Genomic DNA, 13,456 nt, shown 5'->3' on the forward strand with positions numbered 1-13,456 from the left:
TTTTTGTATTTTAATAGAGACAGGGTTTTGTCATGTTGGCCAGGCTGGTCTTGAATTCTTGAGCTCAGGTGATCTGTCCGCCTTGGCCTCCCAAAGTGCTGGGATTACAGGCGTGAGCCACTGTGCCCAGCCAAGTGCTACTTTTCTTAACCTCTATCAATAGATTCTCTTTTTTATCATCAAGGACCCTATTTTATTCCTTATTTATTTTAGAGACAGAATTTTGCTGTTATCCAGGCTGGCTAGTGCAGTGGTATGATCATAGCTCACTGTAGCCCCCAACTCTTAGACTCAAGTGATCCTCCCCCGTCAGCCTCCCCAGTAGTTGGGATTACAGGCGTGTGCCTCCATGCCTGGCTAATCTTTAAAATTGTTTTTTTAGTAGAGACAGAGTCTCGCTATGTTACCCAGGCTGGTCTTGAACTCCTGAGCTCAAGCGGTCCTCCTGCCTCAGCCTCCCAAAGTGCTGGGATTACAGGCATGAATCGCTGTGCCAGTCCATTTAGGGTCTTTTGTTAGAGCTGCTGAGCTCGCATCCTCTTTAACTCATTTGCCACCTGCCAAGGTACTGACATATGCTTTGCTTACAGCAAGAAATCCACACACTCAAACACCCAGGGACTCTCACAGGCACCCAGGATGGGTGGTGTTGGCCACACTGACTCCCCACAACCTGCCCTTGGGTCAGGAGCCCTTACGGATGACGTCATCTCCGAACTGGTGCTGGGCGATGTGCTGGAAGAGGGTGGTGAGGACCGGCAGCAGCGCCACGGTGGTGTAGGTGAGGTTCTGGCCCACGCCCTTCACCTGGGTGCGCGCCTGTGACACCTTGCCCAGCCGCAGGTTCTCCACCATCTTCTCGATGTCCTCCGAGGCACTCTCGAAGAAGGAGCGGAGGCCAGCCTTCACGATCTCAGGGCCTGACTTCATCACCGTCCTAGAAGGGCAGCAGGGGAACACCAGCTCTGGAATCAGAGAGTCTAGGAGACCAGGGGTTGGGGTGGGGGACCGATGACAGTGGGAGTGGGTGCCACTGCCCATGGCCCTACCTGGCATCCAGGGAGCGGGCCAGGATGTGAAGACAGTTAACCACAGCCGGGGCGTCCGTCCCTGGGAGAGGAAGATGGGCCGGGGAGATGGCATGGCTAAGAGGACAGAGGACAGTGCCTCCCTCTACATCCACCCCAACCCCTCTCTTCCTGAGGCTACCCGCAGGCTACGTTGGAATGATACTGCACCCCCACCCCGCCTGGACTCCTACAGCACCTCCAAACTTCCCTCCTCCCCAGCCCGACCACTCTCCTGGCCTTCTTCCTGCCCAGCCCTGACCCCACTGGGCTGCCCTTGTCTGGAGATGGGTCTGTCTCTCCCACTGGCCTGGGAGTCCCATTGAGGGCAGGCCCAGGGTGTCTCAGTCACTGCCCTGTCCCCGGGATACCCGGTCCATGTCTCCAGGTCCAGAGGAAGAACACAACAAAGGTTGTTCAAATGAAGGCAGAACCTGGGAGCTATTTCTTCAGGGTGGGGAAGAGAGAGATTAGGGAGGAAGACCAAGGGAGCGGAGCCACTTACCAAAGAGAGAGACTCGGTGGCGGACAAGAGCAGCAAGTTTGCAGAAGAGGCTGAAGAAAGAGAAAGGGACAGAAGGCAGGAGAAACAGCAAGTGAGGAGGCCAAGGAGATGAGGAAAGGGTGACCCAATTAGAGGAGACAGGGACAGAGAAGACCAGGAGAGAGGAACCAGGAGGGGGCCGAATGATGGAGACAGGAGGGATAGGAAGGGGCAGAGAGATGGGCAAGCTGGAAAGTCATAGGCAGTAACTGGGATGCTGGGGAGGTGAGGGGCAAGTCGGCCTTTCTTATTATTCTTTGTTTATTTTTTTTGAGACAGGGTCTTGCTCTGTCACCCAGGCTGGAGTGCAGTGGCGCGATCCCAGCTCCCGGCAGCCTCCAGCTTCTGGGTTCAAGCGATCCTCCCACCTCAGCCTCCCGAGTAGCTGGGACTACAGGCATGCACCACCATGCCCGGCTAATTTTTCTATTTTTTGTAGAAATGGGGTCTCGGTATATTGCCCAGGCTGGTCTCAAACTCCTGGCTTCAAGTGATCTTCCAACCTCAGCTTCCCAAAGTGTTGGAATTACAGGCGTGAGCCACCATGCCCGGCCTTGAGTTGGCCTTCCTGGACAGGGTGATCGATTTGTCCCAAGTTGCCTGAGAGTCCCACATCCTGGAAGCCCTTCAGTCTCGGGCACACTAGGACGGCTGGTCACCATAGCCCTTCAGTTGCCTCTGCAGGAGACGGTCAGTACCCAACACCCAGCACCCAGGACAGAGCCTCCACGGGCGAAGGATTACAATACTGCGGGGTCAGGGGGCTGGGTCCAGGGTCACAGGCGGCCCACCTGGTGATCATTTCCTTCTCCTTGTTGGAGGCGTGGCCGCCACTGCCCAGCACTTTAGCTGGAGTGGACAGGAAATAGAGGCAGTGGTTGGTGAAGTACTGGTTGATCAAAGGGAGCAGGATCTGGAGATGGGGTGATGGGGAGGAGATAAAGGGTCCGGTGAGGGGTGGGAAGAGCCCATGAGTCCCCAGCCCCCCTCTAGCTTCTAAGCCCACCTCTCACCTTGGCAAAGAATTTAATCTCCTGTTCATGTGGGGACTTTTCCACTCGCCCGCTGCTGACCACAGCCTCTGTAGGGAGAGGAAACAGGGTTCATGGTGGGTTCAAGGCTGGAGAACCCAGGGTGTTCTGATGGGCAGCATGCTAGGAGCAGAGTTGGGAAATGATGGGGAATAAATTATTGGTATGAAGTTATTTGTGTTGGCTTTGAGATAAACCTTTCTCCTACCTTTCATCTGATTCCCTCAACTTTTTTTTTTTTTTTTTTTTTTGAGATGGCGTTTCACTCTTGTCACCCAGGCTGGAGTGCAATGGCACCATCTCGGCTCACTGCACTCTCTGCTTCCTGAGTTCAAGCAATTCTCCTGACTCAGCCTCCTAAATAGCTGGGATTACAGGCGTGCATCACCACACCCAGCTAATTTTTGTAGTTTTAGTACAGCCAAGGTTTCACCATGTTGTCCAGGCTGGTCTCAAACTTCTGACCTCAGGTGATCCACCCGCCTCAACCTCCCAAAGTGCTTTCCCCCAACTTCTTGATTAAACCCTTCCTGAAGCTGACAACTCCTTGATCAAACCCTTTCTGAAGCTGACGATGGGGAAAACAAACTGGAATGGGTTAAAGTCCTGGAACATGCCCTTCCTCACCCACCACAGGTGCTTTTCATTCTAAACTTGAATACATGGCACTGAGTTAATCTGCAACAAATGAATGAATGAACCTAATGAAACAAGAAGTCAATATAAACAAATTAGAGTTAATTTTAAAATGGAAATCAATTTCAAACAATAATAATGGTGATAGTCGTAACTGATTCTATTAAAATAATAATACTGGCTCCAATTATTAAACACTTGCTATGGCCTTGGCACTGTGAGACATGTCATCCTCACACAGTCTCCTTACAACTTGGAGGTCTGTGCAGTTGGTTCCCAGCCCCCATTTTTCAGATGAGGAAACTGAGGTGAAGTAACTGACCCCAGGTCAGTAAGTGACAGAACCATGGCTAGTTATGGCGAACATATGCTCATATCACAGGTGAGGAATCAGAGGTCTAGAGAGGGAAGGGAATTGTCAAGGGGATGTGCAGCACTGAAGCTAGGAAGGCAGGCTTTGAGGTGAGACGTGACAGCGAATCCTGCTCTGCCACTCACCTGGAGGGAATTTGGGGGTTCCTGAGGGCAGCTCTCAAGGGGAATGCTGGCGGGGGGGGTCTCTAGGGAAACTGGAGGGGATTGTAGGGCCTAGCTGTAATTCTTAGTGGTCTATAAGAGGCATTGGGAGCATCCCAACAACCTCAGCCTTCAAAATGGATCCAGAAATCTGTCCTGTCTTCACCCTTTTTGCCTCCTGTCTCCACCCCAGTCAAGCCAGAGGGACCCTGTGAACACCAGAATTATGGATCATGTCCATCCTCGGCTCAGCCCTCAAACCCCAACTCCATCTCACTCCAGGTAAAGGTCAAAGTCCTCATCACAGCTAGCAAAGCTGTACATGATCTGCCCCAGTCACCTCTGTGACCCTGTTTATCTCACTGTCCCCCTCGATGACTCTGCTTCAGCTGCCGGGCATCCTGACACTCACACCAGGGACCTCTCAGGGCCTTTGCACTCACTGTTCCTTTGCCTGTGAGGAACAGATGTCTCCCAGAGGTCCACACAGCTCCTCCCTCACCTCCTTCATGGCTTGCCTCAGATGTCACTTTCTCATCAAAGTCTTTCCGGAACACCCTATTTAAAATTACAACTGGCTCCACACTCCCAATCCCCTCTACCTGGCTCTATTGTTTTCTTCTTCCCATGACACTGATCACCTTCTAACACTAAATGATTTCGTTATGTATGATGCTAATTGCCTGAAGCCAACACAGAAGTAGTTGCAGGGAAGTAGGGTTCATTTGTCATCTTCACTGCTGTACCCCAGCATCTAGAACAGTGTCTGGCACATAGTAGAAGCTCAATAAATATCAGATAAGGGGAGGACGGATTGAGTGCAGGAACGGGTGTCCTAGGTGAGTCTGGTCTGCAGAACTGGTGTCTGCAGGTGGGGCGGGCATAAGGGGGAGATTTCTCCCTACCCAGGTGGGCAATGAACTCCTGAGAAATGTCCATCCAGCGCAGCAGCTGCTGCAGGAAGCCAAAGGCAAACCGCTTTTCAATGGAAGACGAGTCCAGTTCCATGTCCTTAAGGCCTCTGGAGATGTGGAGAAAGGGATCAGCCCAGACACCGGCCCTACAGTTTCCCACCCTTCTCAGGTCCGCCTCTGCTCCTGCTGGCCACATCTCTATCAGCTTTGGCTTCATCCCAGGTTGGGGCTCCACTCTGAGCCCCCCATGCCCCACCCCACTTAGCCTTCTCCCCTCTCTGGCCCCGCCTCTGCTCCCAGGCCCCGCCCCCTCAGCCTCCTCCCCTTTGGCCCCACCTCTGTTCCCCAGGCCCTGCCCTTCTCAGCCTTCTCTCCTCTTTGGTCCCGCCTCCACTCACCGGTCCCCGCCCCTCTCAGTCTCCTCCACTCTCTGGCCCCGCCTCTGCTCCCTGGGCCCCGCCCTTCTCTGCCTCCTCTCCTCTCTGGTTCCGCCTCTGCTCCTTAAGCCCCGCCCCACCCATTTCGGACTCCTCCCCATCTGGCCCCGCCTCTGTGTCCAGGCCCCACTCCCTTAGCTCCTCCCCTCTGGTTCCTTCTTTGCTCCCCAGGCCCCACTCCTCTCGGTTCCACCCCTCTCCGGCCCCGCCTCTCCCAGCCTTTGCCGGGTGGGTTCCGCCTGCTGCTCTTCCGCGGGCGTCCCAACCCGCGTGCCTTGTAACCGCGTAGCCATTCATCTGCAGGAATTTCAGCAGCTCCTGGGCCTTCTCTCGATCTCGTGCCTTCTCCTTGGCTGTTAGCGTGTCGTAGGGGACCAGCAGGGGGTGGGTCCCACCGCCTGGGGAGGCAAAGATCAGAAATCAGGGCTCTGGGGAAGACCCGGGCCACTCTCACTGAAGTGGTTCCTGCAGTGCCCGGCATGCGTAATTATAGTAATAAAGACGAAGATACGAATAACGGAAACATTGCTTGCTGGTGCTCATCTCATTACCCCACCGTGGTAAACGCTGTTATTATTCCCATCTACAGATGGAGAAACCGAGTTTCAGGGGCATGAAGGCAATCAGTAAAGCCACACGGTGAAGCCACGGGGGTCGCCTGGGGGCGGCATGGGCGTCCTCACCTTTGGCTTCCAGCTCCTGCTTCTTCTTCCTTCCCCACGTGTTGTGGTAATTTTCCGCCAGTTGTTCTGCCATGGCCTGGGCGTGGATGCAGAGTCAAGGGGTAGATTCAGAGGATGCCAGCCCCCCCAAAGACACCCCATGTCCCCCCACAAGGATCAGGGCTCTCACCTGCAGCTCCCGGGACAGGGTAACTGCGCTAAGGTCGGGGGGCTGGGGGTTGTAGCCTTCTCGAGGATCGTAGGTCTAAGAGGACAATGGGAATATGGGAGGTAGGTTGAGGGGCTAGCAGGAAACCCAGGCCAGCCCCCTCCCCAGGCCCCCACTATTCCATTCTACCTCCTCCGCCCTCCCCTGGCTCAAGACCTCTCCTTAAGGCCCTGTCTCTAAACCACCCCATCCTTCTCTCCTCTGCCCTTTGCAATTATTCAGACCCCTGCCCTCTCCTTTCCCAGATCTCAAGTTTCTGCACCCCTCTCTGGCCCCACCTACCTCCCTGGGCCCCTCTCCTCTCCATCCCATCCCTGTCTGGCCACGCCCTCTCCTGGCCACGCCCCTTGTTCTAGACCCTCCTCGCCTCGTGCCCCTGCCCTCCGCCCAGGCCCTGCCTTCACCTGGGCACTTTGTGATATCTTCCGCGTTTTTTTCTTTTCCGTCTTCTCCTCCTCACCCTCCCTGGCCTTCTCTATGGTCCATTCCCAGGCAATCATGGCCTTCAGGGACTCCTTGATGGGCCAGCGGTAAATCTCTTTGTCCTGGGGTGGACAGGAGGGTGGGGAGTTGGTGGAACGGAGTGAGAGGTGGGTGGAGGAAGGACCCCAAAGGAGAAAACCCTGACCACATGGCTAGGCAGTGGTCCAGTCTGGATTCGAACTCAAGTCTCTTAACTGCTCTGTAACAGAGCCTCCCAAACCCAATCTCCTTATCCCATTAGACACACGAGTTTCTGAGAATTTTTTTTTTTTTTTTTTTTTTTTTGAGAGGGAGTCTCCCTCTGTCACCCAGCCTAGAGTACAGTGGCACGATCTTGGCTTACTGCCAGCTCCTCCTCCCGGGTTCATGCCATTCTCCTGCCTCAGCCTCCCGAGTAGCTGGGACTACAGGCGCCCGCCACCACACCCAGCTAATTTTTTGTATTTTTAGTAGAGACGGGGCTTCACCGTGTTAGCCAGGATGGTCTCCGTCTCCTGACCTCGTGATCCGCCCGCCTGGGCTTCCCAAAGTGCTGGGATTACAGGCATGAGCCACCTCGCCCGGCTCCAAGAAGTCTTACTACAGCCAAGGAATCAAACCCACTCTCTCAGACTCTCTACCCACTCTACCAAGTTTGAGAGAGGGCAAAGTCCACGAATGAGGAGACCTAATCCACAGATCCACCTAGATGCAAACCTGTGAACCTTCCTCACTCCTCCCTGAACCCTCAAATTTGGGGGTTTCATTTTGACCCCCAATGCTGGGCCTCAAGGCCTGGTCACCTTCTCTGAAAAGGTCTTGTAGGGCCTCAGCATGGGGTGGGTCTTCAACTCCTCATCTATGTTCTCTCCATAGGACCAGTTGTTCTGGATCTAGAGATGGAGAGGAGGCAGGGTGAGGGGGGGGCAGCAGTTGGGGACACATAGGGGGAACCCTGGAGGAGCCAAGGACAGAGAATCCTGGGGGATCCCAGAAAAAGCTAAGGGTCTTAGGGAAGGCTGGGGGGTCTCAGGGAGATCTGGGGCCTCAGGGAGGAACCGGGTCGGGGGAAAGCTGGAATCTTGAGGGTTTCTAGGATAGGAGGACCCTGAGGCCAACCTTGTCGAAGGCCCACTTCTCATGTGTATACTCCGCAAACTTGTTAATGAAGGAGTCCAGCTTCTCCGGGATGATCACACTGTGGGGGTCATAGGGTCAGCAGATGTTGGGACTGGGGTTCCCTCCACCCCTGAAATCTTCCTCTCTGTCTCCCAGCCCCCAGGCCTCACTTGAGGGTTTCCACAGGCCGGGGATCAAAGTTGCCTTCAGCATCCACTGTGGCCTTTTTCTCCGCCTTAGATGAGTATGAGGCGTCCACGTAGTCGGGGGGCAGAGCCCCAGCGATGGCACACAGACAAGGCATGGCCATTCGGTAAAGCTCCGGGTCGTATTTCTGGGAAGGCCGGGAGGAGCAGGGGTAGGAGGTCACTATAAGCCTCAGTGAGCCTTGGGACCTCAAACTCACACATTGCAATCATCAGCCCTCCTCCCTGAACCCCCAAACCTGAATTATGGTCCCTCTCCTTGAAACCCAAATCTCAGACCCAACTGTATGCTCAAATCATCCCCATATTACCCTCTCCAAGCTCCCAAACTAGAGGCCCACCCCCTTTTCCATAACCTCCACACTGAAGCCTCAACCCACAGATCCTCCTAGATCCAAACATGCAGAACCCTCCCATCCTTGAACCCCCAAAATTGGGGGGTTTCGCTCTGGACTCCCAATTTTGGGCCCCAAACCCTCCACATAGGCCATTTTGGGGCTCCCTGTTGCCCAGACCTTATGGGCCAGAGAGTCAAAGATGCCCCAGAAGAGTTTCCGGGTGAGGTGCAGCTCCTCCTCCGAGGTGACCCCGAAGTTGGCCCAGCCTGTGGGTAGGCAGTAGTACTTCCAACAACGCTCATAGTGGTTGGTGAGGAGCTGGGTGGGAGCAAGAGGGGGACACACAAATGAAAGGGGGAACCAGCGGATGGCAGGCAGACGAAGGCCCAGAGAGACGCATGCCAGTGCTTTAAATTATGAAGGAGGTGTGGGTTATGCAAATGATATGCTAATAAGGGAAGAAATGGTATTTTTTTGAGGAGTGGTCTTAGACAGCTTAGTATGCAAATTTAGCATTCTTAATTTAGAGTTAAGCTGGGCATTAAACTAGAGCTGGTTGTGTCTGGTGTTGCTTTACACAAATAAGCGTGCTAATAATCCGTGGGTACGTAGTGAGTAAATGGGCATATGGATGCGGCAATCTGTGCTTATGCAAATTAACATATCAAGTAGAAACAAAAGCTGCACCCCATGCAAATATATGGTAATCAGGAGGAGGGCCTCCACTATCTAAGATGCAAAGTTTGTTTTTTTTTTTTTTTTTGAGGTGGAGTCTCTGTCGACCAGGCTGGAGTGCAGTGGCACAATCTCGGCTCACTGCAACCTCCACCTCCCAGGTTCAAGCAATTCTCCAGCCTCAGCCTCCAGAGTAGCTGGGATTACAGGTGTGCTCCACCACGCCCGGCTCATTTTTGTATTTTTAGTAGAGACCGGGTTTCACCATGTTGGCCAGGCTGGTCTCGAACGCCTGACCTCAAGTAATCTGCCCACCTCCGCCTCCCAAAGTGTTGGGATTACAGGCGTGAGCCACCGCGCCTGACTAAAATGCAAATTTGAAATACGAGCTGATTTCGATGTATTATGCAAAATAGTCAAGCTATCTGAGTTGGGGTAGCTCTTTATGCAAATTAGCATGCAAATGAAAAAATAAGAGAGACAGTGTGCAAATATTCAGAATAGCTGTGGTAATGTTTATTCAAATAAATGCACTCATTTGAATAGTGGAAGTCTGGTGGTCCAGGCATGCAAATAAGCATGCTAATTAGGGAAAGTGGTGTGCTCCATGCAAATATATGCTAATTAAAGCGGGGGCTGGCTCACTGTTAAGCAAATTAAACGCTAATTAGGGAACGCTAGAGGCATCAATGAAGCAAAGTGAATGTTCTGGGAATCCTAGTATGCAAATAAGGATGCTAAGAGGTTTCTATGGGGATGCCGTCCTAACTAGTGCAGGTTAACTGGGCTGGGCAGTGCCAACACAAATAAGCCCCGCAGTCGGAGGGAAGAGCAAACCAGTGTGGGCGCGGCCTGGAAACGAACCGCTACAGATCGCTTGTCCTTACCTTGAGTGGCATCTTGGCGAACTCGTTTAAGATGGGAACGTCGAACACCAGACGCCGCAGGAGGTGCTGCAGCATCGACGGGCGGATGTACCTGCGCGACAGTGCACACGATGGTGGGACCTCCCCTCTAGGCCTGCTCTGCGGCCCCGCCCCTGCCCCCGCCCCGCCCCGCCCTGGGGCCCGCCCCGCCCCACCTGCAGAGAGCCATGAGGCAGTCCTCGATGACGTCGCGCTGCGCCTTGGTGAGTGAGCGACCCCGGGACAGGCGGTACACCGTGTGCAGCATGGAGTCCACCATGATGGCGCGGTGTTCCGTGCCCGCAAAGAGCGGCGCACACTTGGTGATGAGAGGCAGCACGGCCAGGCACAGGTAGCGGTTCAGTGCCAGTGCCATCTCGGTGGTGCTGAAAGTGGCCTAGGGCCCACAGGGAGGACATCAGGCCCGCTGCACACCCCCGGGGCTGCTCTGGCACCTGCCCTGAGCTACTCTGGCCAAAGGATCCAAGCTTCTGATCACTCTCCCAAAACCTGCTTCTCTCAATCTCTACCACCCTCCTCCCACCCTATGCCCATGCCCCTACGCCCACAGCCCCCACCCCACCACTTACTACTTTGGCCTATGCAAAATTTCAAACACACACAACTGGTCGATGAGATTAATGAACCCCATTACAGATTTGGCTCTTCTGTAAATATGCATGGTCTGCACACTTATCTCCTCTCTAAGCCTCACCTTTCTTCCTGTAATACGTTCTTTTCCATTTGTTAGAGACAGCAGTCTCTGTCGCCCAGGCTGGAGTGCAGTGGTGCAATCATAGCTTCCTGCAGCCTCGAATTCCTGGGCTCTGGTGATCCTCCTGCCTCAGCCTCACTAGTAGCTAGGACTACAGGGACGCACCTCCATGCCTGGCTAATTTCTTTTTCTTTTTTTTTTGAGATAAGGTCTGGCTCTGCTGCCCAGGCAGGAATGCAGCGGTGTAATCACAGTTCACTGCAGCCTCAAAGTCTGTGCCTCAAGTGATTCTCCCACCTCAGCCTCTCTAGTAGCAGAGACTACAGGTGTGCACCACTATACCCGGCTAATATTTACATTTTTTTGTAGAGACAGGGTCTCTCCATGTTGCCCAGGCTGGTCTCGAACTCCTGGCTTCAAGCGACCCGCCCGCCTTGGCCTCCCAAAGTTATTACAAGGGTGAGCCACCATGCACAGCCCCAGGCTTTCTTAAACCCTCTCTAGGAAGGCTTCTGTCCCCTGCTGAAACTGTTCATCCCAGTTTCCAGTGACCTTGACTTTGCTAAATTGGTGATCACTTCTCAGTGCTCATTTTCCTTGCCCTATCACCCTTCTGTTATTGCTGTTCCTGTACAGAGTTCTGTGTGTCCACAGTGCCAAAGCAACACTGTGAACGAATTTTTTTTTTTTTTTTTAAGTTGGAGTCTCGCTCTGTCGCCAGGCTGGAGTGCAGCAGCATGATCTCAGCTCACTGCAACCTCGCCTCCCGCGTTCAAGCAATTCTCCTGCCTCAGCCTCTTGAGTAGCTGGGATTACAGGCGTGCGCCACCACGCCTGGCTAATTTTTGTATTTTTAGTAGAGATGTGGTTTCACCACGTTGGTCAGGCTGGTTTCCAACTCCTGACCTTGTGATCCGCTTGCCTCGGCCCCACAAAGTGCTGGGATTACAGGCATGAGCCACCGCGCCTGGCCTCGAACAATGATTTCTATTTCTCATAACTGGAGGTCGTGGAGATTCCTACTTACCCTTCATTGGAATTCAGAGTGTTTCTTGGTTTTCATTTTCTATCTTTATGATGGTATTGGGGATTATGGTATGTCCACAATCCCAAGAAAAGCAAAAGCAGCTGCTGCTGCTCTATCGCGACCCATCTCCTGTCCCTCTGTGGAGGTGGGGAGGGTGGCCAGGCTGGGCGGGGCTGCTCACCGTGTCCAGCGAGGCGGCTGCCCTCATGTCGGGCAGGAATCCCACGTCCAGCACGTGCAGCAAGAAGTCCTGGTTCTCAATGCCATACACACGGTCCAGGAAGAGCACCATGGACGCCTTGTGGTCCGGCACGAAGGATGCTGACATCTTTGGCTGCACCAGAGCCCCGTCTGCAGGCAGGGAGGGCGGGTTTGGGGATGCCCTGCGGACCCGGCGGCTCCCTCCCCAGCATCACTCCTTTGCCAAGTTCCATCCCCTCCGCACCTTTGCCCAGGGTGGGCATCTGCAGTGGGAGGCTGATGATGCCCACGAGGTCCTCCAAGGGCACAAGGGAGCGGAGGATGGCACGGATCCGCAGGGCCTCACCCTTGCAGGCTTGGATTAGCTGGGGAACGCAGGGAGGGAGAGGGGCACTCATCAGGCGCTGGTGCCCCGCTCAGTGACTGCTCCGCTCCCTCCCTTCCCATACAGGGGGGTAGAGCAGGCCTCTTTCAGCGGGCTGTCTAGAGTTTCCAGCCCTCATTCCTCTGCCTGTGCCCCCCGACCCCAGTCCTGAACCCTCTCCCTGCGTCCCCCATCCCCATCCTGACCCCTCTGCTTGTGCCCCCCGACCCCAGTCCTGACCTCTCTCCCTGTGTCCCCATCCCCATCCTGACCTCTCTCCCTGTGTCCCCTCATCCTGGCCCTGACCCCTATCCCTGTGTCCCCATCTCCATCCTGACCCCTCTCCCTGTGTCCCCATCCATCCTGAGTCCTCTCCATGTGCCCCGCCATCCCAGCCCCGACCTCTCTCCCTGTGCTCCCCCATCCCAGCCCTGACCACTCTGGGTGTCACTGTCTGTCTCCCCCACTGGACCGGGAGCTCTGTGAGACCAGGCCCTGGGGCTGTCTTGGTCACTGTTGTGTCCCCAGCATTGCTAGTCCAGGACCACCCACGTATGTGAGCTCACTCCGTGTCACCGAGTGCCTGCATGAGGCATTCAAGGCGGCTGTGCCTGCCCTCCCTCCCCATCCCGCCCTGGCTCTGGGTCTCACATGCATCTCTGGCGCACAGCGTCCGAGCAGGTCAATCAAGGCGGCATAGAAGGACATGATGGCGTGTCCCAGGTGCACCCGGTTTTCTTCAGGTGGTTCCTCACCGAAGCTGCAGGGAAGGTGGGTGGGTGGGGGAGGCAGCTAGGGGCCGGGGAGGGCGGGTTGCCCTATTGAGGAGGGGGCCGGGACACTCACTGCTCACGCCGCCGGTCCCTGCGGATGCCTGGGCCATCCCTCGCAGGGTCCTCGGAGATGCGGATGGCCTCTTCGATGGCAGCCAGCAGCCCTGAGCCACCCTCACCCCGCAGGGCGGGTCCAAAGCACTCAGGCTTCCGGATGAGCAGCCGCACCACCACGTTGGCGTTCTCCTCCACGCTCTCGCCTGGCCACCCATGTGGGGACAGGGGGTCTCATGAGCCACCACCAGATACCTCCCCATCCAGCCCCAGGACCCAACACTTCCAGAGGTAACACCAGCCCCTGTCAGCCCCAGGACCCAACAACTCTAGGGGTAACACCAGGTCCCTGCCAGCCCCACGACCCAATATCTCCAGGGGTAACACCAGGCTCCCGCCAGCCCCAGGACTCAATACTGCCAGCCCCAGGACCCAATACGTCCAAAGAGGTAACGCAGGCCCCTGCCAGCCCCAGGACCCAACACCTCCAGGGGTAACACAGGCCCCTGCCAGCCCCAGGACCCAACACCTCCAGGGGTAACACAGGCCCCTGCCAGCCCCAGGCCTGCTTGAAGGGATCC

At 55.2% G+C, this 13,456-nt stretch overlaps 1 protein-coding gene across 1 annotated transcript in view; it reads right to left on the reverse strand.

The window, feature by feature from the left end:
• The window catches only part of RYR1 (ryanodine receptor 1), a 168,570-nt gene that overhangs the window by 74,993 nt on the left and 80,121 nt on the right, over positions 1-13,456 (reverse strand). The window contains exons 45-64 of the mRNA XM_073016520.1: positions 12,895-13,081; positions 12,700-12,808; positions 11,929-12,049; positions 11,665-11,834; positions 9,918-10,138; positions 9,724-9,814; positions 8,339-8,479; positions 7,788-7,951; positions 7,618-7,696; positions 7,302-7,391; positions 6,441-6,581; positions 5,998-6,072; positions 5,829-5,904; positions 5,420-5,543; positions 4,700-4,815; positions 2,625-2,692; positions 2,403-2,524; positions 1,573-1,622; positions 1,050-1,110; positions 699-937 (exon numbers count right to left, since the gene is read on the reverse strand). Coding sequence (XP_072872621.1) covers positions 699-937; positions 1,050-1,110; positions 1,573-1,622; positions 2,403-2,524; positions 2,625-2,692; positions 4,700-4,815; positions 5,420-5,543; positions 5,829-5,904; positions 5,998-6,072; positions 6,441-6,581; positions 7,302-7,391; positions 7,618-7,696; positions 7,788-7,951; positions 8,339-8,479; positions 9,724-9,814; positions 9,918-10,138; positions 11,665-11,834; positions 11,929-12,049; positions 12,700-12,808; positions 12,895-13,081 — 2,445 coding nt within the window. The remainder of the gene's footprint in view (positions 1-698; positions 938-1,049; positions 1,111-1,572; positions 1,623-2,402; positions 2,525-2,624; positions 2,693-4,699; positions 4,816-5,419; positions 5,544-5,828; positions 5,905-5,997; positions 6,073-6,440; positions 6,582-7,301; positions 7,392-7,617; positions 7,697-7,787; positions 7,952-8,338; positions 8,480-9,723; positions 9,815-9,917; positions 10,139-11,664; positions 11,835-11,928; positions 12,050-12,699; positions 12,809-12,894; positions 13,082-13,456) is intronic.

The sequence above is a fragment of the Chlorocebus sabaeus genome, chromosome 6 (assembly GCF_047675955.1).
Source record: "Chlorocebus sabaeus isolate Y175 chromosome 6, mChlSab1.0.hap1, whole genome shotgun sequence".
NCBI lineage: Eukaryota > Metazoa > Chordata > Mammalia > Primates > Cercopithecidae > Chlorocebus > Chlorocebus sabaeus.